Source organism: Mandrillus leucophaeus, unplaced genomic scaffold (genome assembly GCF_000951045.1).
Source record: "Mandrillus leucophaeus isolate KB7577 unplaced genomic scaffold, Mleu.le_1.0 Scaffold308, whole genome shotgun sequence".
In the NCBI taxonomy this organism is placed as follows: Eukaryota; Metazoa; Chordata; class Mammalia; order Primates; family Cercopithecidae; genus Mandrillus; species Mandrillus leucophaeus.
In genome coordinates, this window is record NW_012103232.1 from 766,507 (window position 1) to 778,590 (window position 12,084).

A 12,084-nucleotide genomic window follows, 5' to 3' on the forward strand; every position below is an offset into this window, starting at 1 on the left:
GCCTGGGCGACAGAGCGAGACTCCATCTCAAAAAAAGAAAAAACTGTCAGGATCGATCCCAGCACTTTGGGAGGCCGAGGCGGGCAGATCACCTGAGGCCAGGAGTTTAAGACCAGCCTGGCCAACATGGTGAAACCATGTCTCTACTAAAAATATAAAAATTAGCCAGGCGTGGTGGTGGGCACCTGTAATTCCAGCTACTTGGGTGGCTGAGGCACGAGAATCGCTTGAACCCGGGAGGCAGACGTTGCAGTGAGCCAAGATCGCGCCACTGCACTGCAACCTGGGTGACAGCGAGACTCCGTCTCAAAGGGAAAAAAAAAAAAAGACTTTTGGGATAAATGAGAACGCGACAGACCCCAGCTGTGAGCCTTCAAAAAGCCCTCAGAGGGCAGAGCCAGAGAGGCTGAAAGGAAAACAGTGGAAGATACTGGGTGGGTCCCAGCACTGGTGGCACGGAGCACCCCAGGGTGGTGCAGGCAGGCACAGCCCACACACCCTGCTGGTGAGAGACACAGGACCTAACCCCCGCTGCATCGAACATGCACCCCCCCAGCCACGCAGGGACATGCTCCTGAGCCCACCGAGTCTGACCACTCCCAAGGCCACCAGACAAGTGTCCGCAGATGTCACGTCTACAATGGGGCAGACCTGAGCTCTGACCTGCAAGCGGTTCTCTCTGGCTGATTTCTAACACAGTGAAGGAAACTAGAAGCAGAATTAAACTCAGATACGAGGAAAGTAAAAGAACCATCCCGAGGCAAGCTCCTCCTGGAAATTTTTTTTTTTTAAGACGGCGACTCGCTCTGTCACCCAGGCTGGAGTGCAGTGGTGCGATCTCAGCTCACTGCAAGCTCTGCCTCCAGGGTTCACGCTATTGCCCCAGCTGTTCTTCAACTCCTGGACTCAAGCGGTCTTCCTGCCTCGGCCTGCCAAAGTGCTGGGATTACAGGCGTGAGCCACTGTGTCTGGACAACCTGAGCATTTTCTTTGTCCATGTTTATGTTACCCACGTTTCTTAATCCCTTGATTTCTGCTCTGGCTTTGTTGCCTCCTTTCTCCTCAGTCCTTCGACAGGTCCCTTGATGGCACGGGCCTGGCTCTGGTTTTCCAGGTGTCACCTTGTCCCAGCCACCTCCCACAGACCTGCATGGCCAGGCTGGCTCTGGGCAGAGGGACTCCCTGACAGGCACTGGGCAGCAGCTGGGGCAGCAGGAGGACCTGGGGACAGCTGGAGGTCCGGGGTTCCCTGGGCAGCCTTGGGGGGCTGATGACCTGCCCTGGTGGGCAGCAGCAGGGAGCCCCATGCACCCACGTGTCCGCGGAAGCTGCAGGTTCCCAGAGCCGACTGTAGAGGGTGGGCAGCTCCTGATGTGCTCTCAGGCAGGCCAGATGCAGAAGGTGCCATGCTCTCCCTAACCATCCAACCCTCCTCCCCAGCTTCATCACGTTTCGCTCCTGTGCCTACCTGGACAAGAAGCACACCATCTTTGGACGGTAAGGGAAGCGGCTGTGTGAAGCCTGGGGGTCAGTGGGCTAGGTGGGGTCCTTCCCCATCTGAGGCCTCCTCGCTGCCTTCTCTGTGGACCTGAGCCATGTGCCGTGCTGGCTGTCACTGCTAGGGGTTGAGGCTATGCAGAGCTGGGACGGAGGGTGCTCCCTGTGCCAGGGAAGTCTGGCTCTCCAGACCCACCGGGCTCAGGAGAGGAGGAAACACCCCTGCATGGCCTGGCCGCTGCCCTGTCTCAGACCTGATGGCGCGCCACTCACAAGCCTGGCCACGCCCAGCTGCCTTCACCCTCTAGTCCAGGGGTCTTTCCAGCATTGTGCGCCGCGTGGTCTCTTGACGCCTACCCAACTGTTTGGAAGCAGCACAAAACAAGGTGGATGCTGGTGATGTGGTTCTGGCCAAGTGGAACTCTGTTACCAAACCAGTGGGGACAGCACAAGCCACATTTGTGACTCCTATTTTTTCTGTGGGTGGGGAACCAAAAGAGAACCAGAAAAAAACCCAGCTGGATATGCCCAGGGCCATGGTCTGCTGACCCCGCCCTTGCCATGCCCTCTCATCGCCTTCCTGGCTGCTGCCCGAGGACCACCAGGCCAGCCTCGGGGCTCTCAACCCTCTTCCCACATGCCTTGGGGCCCGGCCCTGAGGGTGCCCTCCTTGAGCACATGCAGCCCCGCCTCTGTCTCCCTGCTGCAGGGTTGTTGGGGGCTTTGACGTACTGACAGCCATGGAGAATGTGGAGAGTGACCCCAAAACTGACCGCCCTAAGGTCTGTGCCCAGGGAGGTGGGGCGTGGCGGCTGGGGGCCAGGCAGGCAGGGGGAGGACCTGCTGTGCACTGAGCCCCCTCTGCTGCTAGGAGGAGATCCGCATCGATGCCACTACAGTGTTCGTGGACCCCTATGAGGAGGCTGATGCCCAGGTGAGGGGGCATGATGCCACCACCAGGAGGGTCTGGGCCAGCGCACCTTCCCACCCCAAGCCTAGCATCTGTCCTGCCCGAGGTGCTGCTGGTCAGCCTCCACCCTCTTGTGCCACAGATCGCCCAGGAGCGGAAGACACAGCTCGAGGCAGCCCCGGAGACCAAAGTGAAGAGCAGCCAGCCCGAGGCAGGGAGCCAGGGCCCCCAGACTTTCCGCCAGGGCGTGGGCAAGTACATCAACCCAGCAGCCACGTGAGTGCCGCGCGGTTGGCCTCTCTGTTTCCCATGGTGTTTCCTAGGGCTGACTGAGGTCTGAGGGTCAGATCCAGAGGGGCAAGAAAGCCACGGGCACTGGTCCTGGGCATGGGCTTGTGCTGTGTGGCCTCTGCAGCCGAGGGACTACCTGAAGGCCTGGCCGGGGCCTCTGTGGGTGGAAGCCATCGAATTCAGGGGGACGTGGGAGCAGCAGGTGGGAGGGGTTGGTCCTATACCGGGAGGGCCGTATGGAGATACAGACAAGTCAGGAGGGGCCGAGGGAGGGCGTGGACTCCCAGCGGCTTCTTCTCTTCCCAGGAAGCGAGCGGCAGAGGAAGAGCCCTCAACCAGCGCCACTGTCCCCATGTCCAAGAAGAAGCCCAGTCGGGGTTTTGGGGACTTCAGCTCCTGGTAGCAGCAGGTTGGCCACTGTGGATCTTGGTGGGGTTGCAGGGCTGGGGGCCTGTGTCCACATCTCCATTTCCAGTCTTCCTAGCCTGCCCTCTGCTGCCATCCAATAAATGGCTTACCTGCTGCCTGCATCCCTTTTCCTGGCCCCTGGGAACCCACAGCCTCCCCACCCCTTAACCTGTTGCCAAGGGCCTTGGCCCTGTTTCTAGGACCTGGCCCAGCCAGAGCCCACTGCTGGGACCTCAGAGCATAAGGTCTGCCTTACCCAGGCTGGCGCCCCAGGTCTCCAGTAGGCCAGGTTAGTGAGGAAGGACTGTGTCTCCACATTCTGGTTTCCTTTTTAAGACAGGGTCTTGCTCTGTTGCCCAGGCTCCAGTGCAGTGGTGTGATCATGGCTTACTGCAGCCTCAGCCTCCTGGGCTCAAGCAATCCTCCTGCCTTAGTCTCCCAAGTAGCTGGGACTACAGGCGTTCACCACCACACCCAGCTGTATAAGTCTGATTTTCTTACGCCTTCTTCTGTTACCTTCTCAGGGACAGCCTATTTATACAACCAGTGTGGTCCCTTGACCAACGCCATCACCTGGGACAAGTTTTCAGACCCCAGACCTACTGAGCCTGAGCCTCTGCAGGTGGGCTTCAGGGGCTTCTGATGGCCGGTGCTGGACTGCAGCATTGACTTTCCTGCCGTACCCTGCCTGGGCTCTCGGGGCCCCACTTGCCTGCTCTGGCCACGGGCTTCATCTCAAGCCTGCGTGGCTTCTCTCTGCCCCTATCAGAATCTTGAGGGGACCCACACCTGGTTGAGGCCAGTGTCTCTGGCTGTGAGGAGAACAAGCAGTCCCTCTCCCCACCCTTCTGCTGAGAAGGTGGCCTTGCTGCTTTCAGGCCCGGCCATTGGGCTCCGACTCTGCTCCTCCTGTCACTGACTGATGGCCTTTGGCCGGCTGCATCAGCATCTCCTAACGTCAAGACCCTCCCTCGACCCCATTTTTCTGTTAAATGTGCCCCTGGCTTGCTTTTTCTTCTGTTTTCAGCCCAGGCCAGTGGTCAGTGTTCTCATGTCATGGACCCTCCTTCCCTCCTTCGCCTCTCGGGCTCCCTGTTGCCCTCAGGCCCCCCACTTCTAGTTCTTCACAGTAAGCCCTAACTTCTTAGGCCTTATTCTTGGTTGTCTCATTTTTGTTGCCCCAAATCTTGAACCTGTCAGTACGTTCCAGGCTGTACCTCTGTCCTTCCTTTTCTCATCACTGATGCTGAAGCCGCAGGCCCGAGCCCTTTGTCTCCCTGGATGCTGGGTGGCGCCTCATCTGCATCCCTGCCTCACCCTGTCTACTGCCACAGGCTGCCTGATGACCGCTAGAGACACGTCTGCCCCTTATCACCCTGCTGCACACCAGCCTCTGGCCCTTCATCATGCTAAGAACAAGAACTGCACCACGGCTGGCTCCGCCTCTTCTCCAGCCCATCCCTCTGCAGCCTGTCACCCGTCTGTGACTGTTGACCAGGCCCCTGGAGTGACTTTTTGACGCCCTCAATGCCTCCCGCCAGGCACTGTCCTCAGCGAGGTCTGGTCTAGCCCTGGCAGTAACTCACTTGTAAGAGGCTCAGACACCAAGCTGGGCCTGCGCAGTAGGACGCAGTGACTGCACAGGTGTCTACACACCCGTAGGTCTCTGAGCCAGCATCCAGGGTACAGGTGTGGGTGGTGGGGGGTGGAGGCCTGACCAGGGAGGGAGAAGCAGGTTTGGAGAGGACCCTGTGGCCACCCTGGCTGGCCCTGACTGTATTCTCTGGCTACATTCAAATCCCCCCAATGGTGGGGGCAGAGAAGTGGGATCAGGCCGCCCTTGGCTCCAGAGCTGGAAGAACCTAAGACTGCCCTCTGCTCTCAGGGGTGCCACAGAGAGCCTGGGCTCAGCCTTCTGCATCAGGACATGGCCTCGTCCACTGAGCGCACAACTTAAACATCTGACATCAGAAGCTTTATTTGTAAACCTCACACAGATAAGGACCAAGGGCTGGCAGCGTGGCCAGAGGACAGGGGAAGTTGAAGGCCCCGTGCTTGAGCTTGGCAGTCCTGCTCCTTGCAGTGAAGCCGCCGTGGGTGACCGTCCAGCCTCACCCAGTGGCCTGCACAGTGAGGGAAGGGCTTCAGGGCCATCTGCCCCTGGGGCAGGGGACAGGCCACCAAGGACCTTTGGCAAGTGAAGGTTTACATTTCTGTAGTTTGTTTTAGAGCTTAATTTGCAGGTTTTTAGCTATTAAAACCACTTGAATTTTTAATAACCTGATGAGGGCATCAGGTAAATAAAAGGATTTTGGGAAGATTCTTATTTCTGATTCTAATATCTGACAGATGCCATCAAGAATAAGCATTAAGGTATAAAAATACTGTGTGTGTATAAAACAATGCCAAACCACATTCCTACAGCAAATGCACTGTGCCATTTATAACCCTGACATCACCTCCCAAGGCTCTCAAGGAAGATTTGTTTTAAATAAATAGAAGTCCCAGATGATATTGTTCAGGAATTTTAGAGGGTGGTGGACATGGTCTTGTGAATAGCACTTCCCCTGTTGCCAGCTCATGGTCTATTCATTTGGTTTAAAAATGAGCTTGCATTTTGCAGAAGCCCAACAACAACAACAAAAAAGTGATAAAAGTTTTGTTGGTATAAGTTACAAAAAAAAAAATACAAAATAAGTCATAAGAAAATTCATAAGACTACTAGTAAAAAATGTTCAATCGATGCCGTCAGTAAAGACAAAAACCAAAGTGCCCAAAACGAGGGAGCAGCGAACTCACCCAACACGCAGAACAGCTCTAAATAGAACTTGAGTGTGTACAAAAACCACTCGGAAGAGTTTTAGAAGATTCTTCAATGTAAGTGAAGCATCTTGAGTCACTCAGGACCTGGCTGTCCTCACACCCATAGCAGGCTGGGGACGGCACAAACCCCCAACTGTTTCCCCTAGTCCCCAGGGCATCCAAGGCTGGGTTCCCACATGGGAGAGGAATGAAGACTCGAAGGGAAGGGTCAGTTTAAGTTTTCAGTGAACAACTTCTTCCAGTCGGGAAGGTGTCTCAGCCTCTTCAGAGTCTCAGACAATTGACTGACGCCACAGGTGTTGCTAACTTCATGTGCCAGCTTGTGGGCGGAGCCTCTCCAGGCTTGAGACAGGGCAGCAAGAGCCCTGCAGCGTGCAGTGACCCCTGTGCTCTAGATGGCCGCACGTGAGCTCAGGAGGTCGGGATGTGCTGGGCCAGCCTGAACCCGTGAGGGAGACTAGCGCAGGCATAAGGCAGCTTGCAGGGCCATAGCTGGATGTGGAGGCTTACAAGACAGTACAAAAATTTCCTTCCTTTCCTAAGTGGAAGATGTGCTTTAAAGGAACTTCTGCCTCTGTCACTCCTGCTGAGTTGATGCATCTCAGTGCCATGCCCACCAGGGCAGTGGCATGTCCCACATACTGAGGCTTGGGCCAAGAGATGGCACCCAAAGGCATGCTCTACGTGGGCAGTGAGCTTGAGTGGGCACAGCCCAGTGCCTACATGGACCGTAGGTCTGGGTTTAGGAAGGGCTTAAGTCAGGGGAGGTGTGAAGCTGGACAGGTGGCCACGTTCTTACTGCCAGCTCGCACTCTTGCCCCTAGACTAGCCTTGTCTGAAGGCAGCTTCAGAGTCACTCGCCAGGCAGAGAACTATCCAGGCTCAGTGCTCTCCTATCTGCTGCCCCTTGGCCTCCCCCAGTCTCCTGCCTGCCCTCTGTGCCCTGAGACAAGTTACTAAATGTTGAAAACCAAACTTATCTGGGAATGGTTTTTGACCTCCATCCTCTGCAAAGTGGCCTAAACCCTTATGGGGTGCCCACTCCTGGTGGAGGGCAGGTGGATGGGTGGATTGTAATTTATAATAAAATATGTGGCAGAAACACAGGCCTTAGGAGATTGCACAGGCCCCTCTATCAGGCCCCTCTATCAGTTCAAGTGACATGGGACAGCACCACGCAGGGATGGGCAATGCGGCTAGCAGGCCAGGCGCCTTCATGCACAAAGGCTAAACCTGTCTTGTTGCTTTAACCTTTTCTGAACAAATTTTCAACATTCTGGCAAACGTCAAGTTTTGAAGTTTTTCCTGTGGGTTCTGGCCTCTTTCATATGCAAAAATAATTCTTTTTCTTCAAGTACATCCAGGGTAGAAAATGAAATCCGACTTTTACTCGGTCCAGTGTGTTACGCTATAACGACATGGACCAGCCCCTCAGCAACTGCCTGACACCTAAGCTGCTGTCACCGCTAAGGGCACAACCCCTGGTACCAGACCCCGTGAGGCTGTCGCCTCAGTAACAGTACCTCTGCAGGCCCCTGGGACAGCCTTCTCTAAGGGCCAGCTCACCTGCTTTCTAGATAAGGAATCTACTGGCTTAAATAAACAACATGTTCCACGAGACACATTTCTCAATTTAGAGTGTATCTAAAATGTCATCAGTGCTGGCCTCTGTTTCTGAACAGGCTAAAAACCAAAAATACCCTTAGTGTATAAGTCTGTTGACTGCCTCTGTAAGATTCTTAAATGAATGCTGTACTTCAGTGGTTCATTTGAAAGAGGAATAGCCAATTTGAAGTTTTGCGAATTTTAAGAAAAAGAGTGGGGTGGAGGATGGGCTACAATACCTTTTCTCTAAAAAGGGGAACGGCGAGACTTGCTATCTAAAGAGACCCTGTCCCTATGGTCTTCAGAGACTTAGTTTGGTTCTTTTTTTTGAGACGGAGTCCTGCTCTGTCACCAGGCTGGAGTGCAGTGGCACGATCTCGGCTCACTGCAACCTCCGCCTCCTGGGTTCAAGTGATTCTCCTGCATCAGCCTCCCGAGTAGCTGGGACTACAGGCATGCGCCACCATACCCAGCTAATTTTTTTTTTTTTTTTTGAGACGAAGTCTCGCTCTTGTGCCCCAGGCTGGAGTGCGATGGTGCCATCTTAGCTCACTGCAACCTCCGCCTCCCAGGTTCAAATAATTCTCCTGCCTCAGCCTCCTGAGTAGCTAAGATTACAGGCAGCCACCACCATGCCCGGCTAATTTTTGTATTTTTAGTAGAGACGGGGTTTCACCATGTTGGCCAGGCTGGTCTGGAACCCCTGACCTCAGGTGATCCACCCGCCTCGGCCTCCCAAAGTGCTGGGATTACAGGCGTGAGCCACCACGCCCGGCCTCAGTTTGGTTTTCAACTGAACCTTCAAAAAGCAGAGCCCAACTATATTGAAGACAAAGGTGAAAGGAAGGTATTAACTAGGCGGGTAAGTCATCAGTTGGTTAATTCTTTCTCTAGAACTTGAGAAGTTAGAAAAAGCTCACTGAAGATTTTCAGAAACAACCATGTACATGAAGAGGACAGATCTGAGGGGACACCTTACCCACAGAGATGGCCGAGCGTGTCAAGAGCTATGCACAGCTAGCCTTTGAGGTCACAGGGCAAGAAAGGCTGCCACCGGCTGCTCCTACGTTTCCATTACATTCAGTTTCTTTCACAAAACAGCATTCGAAGGAGAAGGGAAAGTTCGCACTTTACTCCCAGCCATTGTCTTTGATCATGTGAGCAAGCTCAATGATGAATTTTCCTTCCTTATATTTCTGACTGCTCTCAAACGCATGCTCCTTGAAAAAGAAAAGGGAGATGAAGGTTTCAGGACAGAAGGTTTCACTTTTAAATTTCATCACTCTTTTGGCAAAATGCCCCCCCCCAAGTCTATACTATTAACTATACCCAGATGTTCCCTGAGCTGTGCACTCACCCAGCGCTGAGGGGTCTGTTCCAGGTGAGTCCACTGAGGCAGTGCAGGTTTACTTTACATTTGTTGTTGAAAGTTTTTCATGTGCTTGCTTCGGCAGCACATACACTAAAAGGTTTTTCATTTGCTTGTTTTGAGATAGGGTCTCACTCTGTCGCCCAGGCTGGAATGCAGTGGTGTGGTCATAGCTCCCTGCAGCCTTGGCCTCCGGGGCTCAAGTGATCCTTCCACCTCAGGCTCCCAAAGTGCTGGGATTACTTGTAGGACAGTGTGAATGCAGATCTGTTTACTGAAAATTTACTACGTGTGGGGCGATTTAAGAGGCTTGAAGAGATGCAAAAGACTACACTCCAGGAATTCTGTGCATAACTAGAGTGAAGGCAAATACAGGGAGAGTGACGGAGGCTGGCACAGTGGTGCACATCTGTAATCCCAGCACTTTGGGAGGCCAAGGCAGGAGGATGACTTGAGTCCAGGAGTTCGAGACAAGCCTACGCAACAAAAACTTAGCGGGGTGTGGTGTGCCTGTAGTCCCAGCTACTTGGGAGGGTGAGGTGGAGGACCGCTTCAACCCAGAAGGTTGAAGCTGCAATGAGCTGAGATCGACCAAGACCCTGTCTAAAAACAAAACAACAACAACAAAAAAACAGGATATCTGGAGAAGGCCCTGCATGGGGAGGAGTTAACATCTCTCCCACAGACACATCCTCATCCTTTTGTTTTGCTGAGTGTGTGGCCTGGTGCAAGGGACACAGAAGACCAAGATGGGTCCTGCCTATCCAAGCGGCAGCCGCAGGTGTGGCAGACACAGGAAGGACTGTGCCAGCAGGAAGCAGCGGGTGCAGCCGTAGAGGGGAATGCAGTGTGGTGGCCATGCAGGGAAGGCAGGGGTTTCTGGAAGTGGGGCCCACAGATGGGTAAGGGGCTGACTGACCAGGGGGAAGGGCTGGGGATGCCTGCCAGTCTTGTGGAGCCCGTTTCCACCGTGTGAACTGTGGCCTTCCAAAGCTCACGAGGAATCTGGGAGACCAGAGATGATCAGGAATTCAGGAAAGAGGGAGAGCAGGTGGCCTGGACCCGGCGAACACCAGAGCCTGAATGGGAAAGCCTCCTTCAAAAAAGGCAGGCAGGCCGGGGGCGGTGGCTCACGCCTGTAATCCCAGCACTTTGGGAGGCTGAGGTGGGTGGATCACTTGAGGTCAGGAGTTTGAGACCATCTCAAAAACAAACAAAAACAAGCCAGGGAAGGCATGGGAGCACCCACCAGACGGCAGATGGCCAGGGGGTCAAAACCATGGAATCTGAGGTGGCCTGGGGGAGGGAAGGACTCCGCCACAAAGGTCAGCCAGAGAGAGTGGAGCCTGGAAGAGAGACCTCAGGGCAGTGTGGAGGAGGGAAGCGGGGCAAGAGGGTGCAGGGCCTGAGGAGGCCAGGTTTGTTGGCTTTGGAGGCCAGATCAGCCACGTGGTGGAGAGAGAAGGGAACTAGAGGTGAAGGCTGGAGAGGAGGTGGGGACTGCGACCTTCAAATCAAGGTCTCCAGGGAAGAGGGATCTGGGCAGCTGCTCATGGGCAGCTCTCTGATTCCCACTGTAGCAGGTCTGGCGCTGAGGGGTCTTCCAGGCTTGTCCCTGACGGTGGGCACAGCCTCCCGCAGTCCCCCGCAGCCCTCTCAGCCTCCTCCCACACCCAGGCTCTGCTCAGGGGCGGAGGCTGGGTGCAGAGAGCCTGGCTTAGGAAGAAATGGGCCTGAACATGTGTTTTGTTTTTTGTTTTGGGTCGGGACCTCACTGTCACCCAGGCTGGAGGGCAGCGGTATGGTCATGCCTCACTGGAGCCTGCACTGCCCGCCTCGGCTGAGGAGCTGGGGTTTCTGAAAGCGCTGTGACCGGTACCAGGGGCCACACTGCAGGGGAAGGTGTGGGTCAGTGACAACTTAGTGGCACATCCCCTTGTGGCACGAGCGTCCCTTAGAAACCAGCGGCACTCACGTATTTCCACCCGAGTGTGGTCTTGCAGTTCTCGCAGTAGATGTCGGCGACCGCATGCAGCCCGGTGAGAAGGACCCTCTCCTCTGCGGGGCCGCAGCCCACGTTCACCCTGAGGGGAAAGAGGTGCCACCGTGCTGCAGGCCCGGCCCCTCAGCGGGCCCCGCCCCATTCCCCTAAGAGTTCCCCCAAAACAGGGACCCTCCCAAAGAGCAGCGCCCTGCCTCTCCCCGGCCCTGCCCGCCCCCACCATCAATGGGGAAGATCAGTGATGGGACAGGCTAGGGGCAAGATCCTTAGTGCGTTTCAGAAACTCCCAGGCGGGGGATGGTGGGTTCTTTCAGGACCCCTAACCAGGTGATTCTACACAGGGCGCTGGGTAGGTGCCATCCAGGCCATCCCGGGGCCCACGCCGCCCCCCAGGCTGAACCAGGGTACTCACACGGAATTGAAGAGGTAGGCGCGTCCCTGGCTCCCCTGAAAGGACTGAAAGAAGAAGGTCCCATGAGATTGGCTGCGAGTACTTTCTGGAACAAAGGGGTGCTGCTCAGAGCCAGGGGAGCCCAGCCCCACGGCCCAAGTTCTGTTAGCTGCACCCGGACGGGTCACCGGGAGCAGACACCGGCGTCCCCCCTCCAGAACTCCACTTCTACTAACAACAGCCACTTAACGGAGCTGCAAGCTGTTTTTCAGTGTAGACGGTCAGGAAGTGGCTGATTCTGCTGCATCAACATTCTGCAAGTGACTATTATTGGAAATCATGGCAAAATCAGTTTTTAAATGGTGAGCTTCGTATGTCTGGACAACTCTACCTGATTAGAAGAGTTCTGAGAGGGGATCACGAATGATTTTCTCTACCCGAAAACCCACAGATCCTCAAAATGCTCTCCTCGCCGCCTCTTCTGCAGCAGTTCAGATGCGCTCACTGTCAGATACTAGGCGCAGGGGGAAGTGTCCATACTTTCCCACTGAAATGTTTTAAAAGTCACAGCATGACTGAGCACGGTGGCTCACGCCTGTAACCCCAGCATTTTGGGAGGCTGAGGCAGGCGGATCACCTGAGGTCAGGAGTTTGAGACCAGCCTGGCCAACATGGTGAAACCCCACCTCTACTAAAAATACAAAAGTTAGCTGAGCGTGGTGGCGGGCACCAGTAACCCCAGCTACTTGGGTGGCTAAGACAGGAGAATCACTTGAACCTGGGAGGTG

At 55.0% G+C, this 12,084-nt stretch overlaps 2 protein-coding genes across 3 annotated transcripts in view; one reads left to right on the forward strand and one right to left on the reverse strand.

The window, feature by feature from the left end:
* Window positions 1-3,221, forward strand: part of PPIL2 (peptidylprolyl isomerase (cyclophilin)-like 2) — a gene marked incomplete at its 5' end in the record, with an annotated part of 21,428 nt that extends 18,207 nt beyond the window's left edge. Inside the window, 5 exons of the mRNA XM_011987362.1 lie at window positions 1,441-1,497; window positions 2,207-2,279; window positions 2,369-2,431; window positions 2,550-2,683; window positions 3,005-3,221. Coding sequence (XP_011842752.1) covers window positions 1,441-1,497; window positions 2,207-2,279; window positions 2,369-2,431; window positions 2,550-2,683; window positions 3,005-3,101 — 424 coding nt within the window. The remainder of the gene's footprint in view (window positions 1-1,440; window positions 1,498-2,206; window positions 2,280-2,368; window positions 2,432-2,549; window positions 2,684-3,004) is intronic.
* Window positions 3,222-5,059: 1,838 nt separating this feature from the next.
* Window positions 5,060-12,084, reverse strand: part of YPEL1 (yippee-like 1 (Drosophila)) — a 40,295-nt gene continuing 33,270 nt past the window's right edge. Inside the window, exons 3-5 of one of the 2 annotated variants that reach the window (XM_011987352.1) lie at window positions 11,318-11,361; window positions 10,879-10,987; window positions 5,060-8,754 (exon numbers count right to left, since the gene is read on the reverse strand). In XM_011987352.1, coding sequence (XP_011842742.1) covers window positions 8,665-8,754; window positions 10,879-10,987; window positions 11,318-11,361 — 243 coding nt within the window. In that variant the 3' untranslated portion in view covers window positions 5,060-8,664. The remainder of the gene's footprint in view (window positions 8,755-10,878; window positions 10,988-11,317; window positions 11,362-12,084) is intronic. The other variant, XM_011987353.1, reaches the window with a different exon arrangement.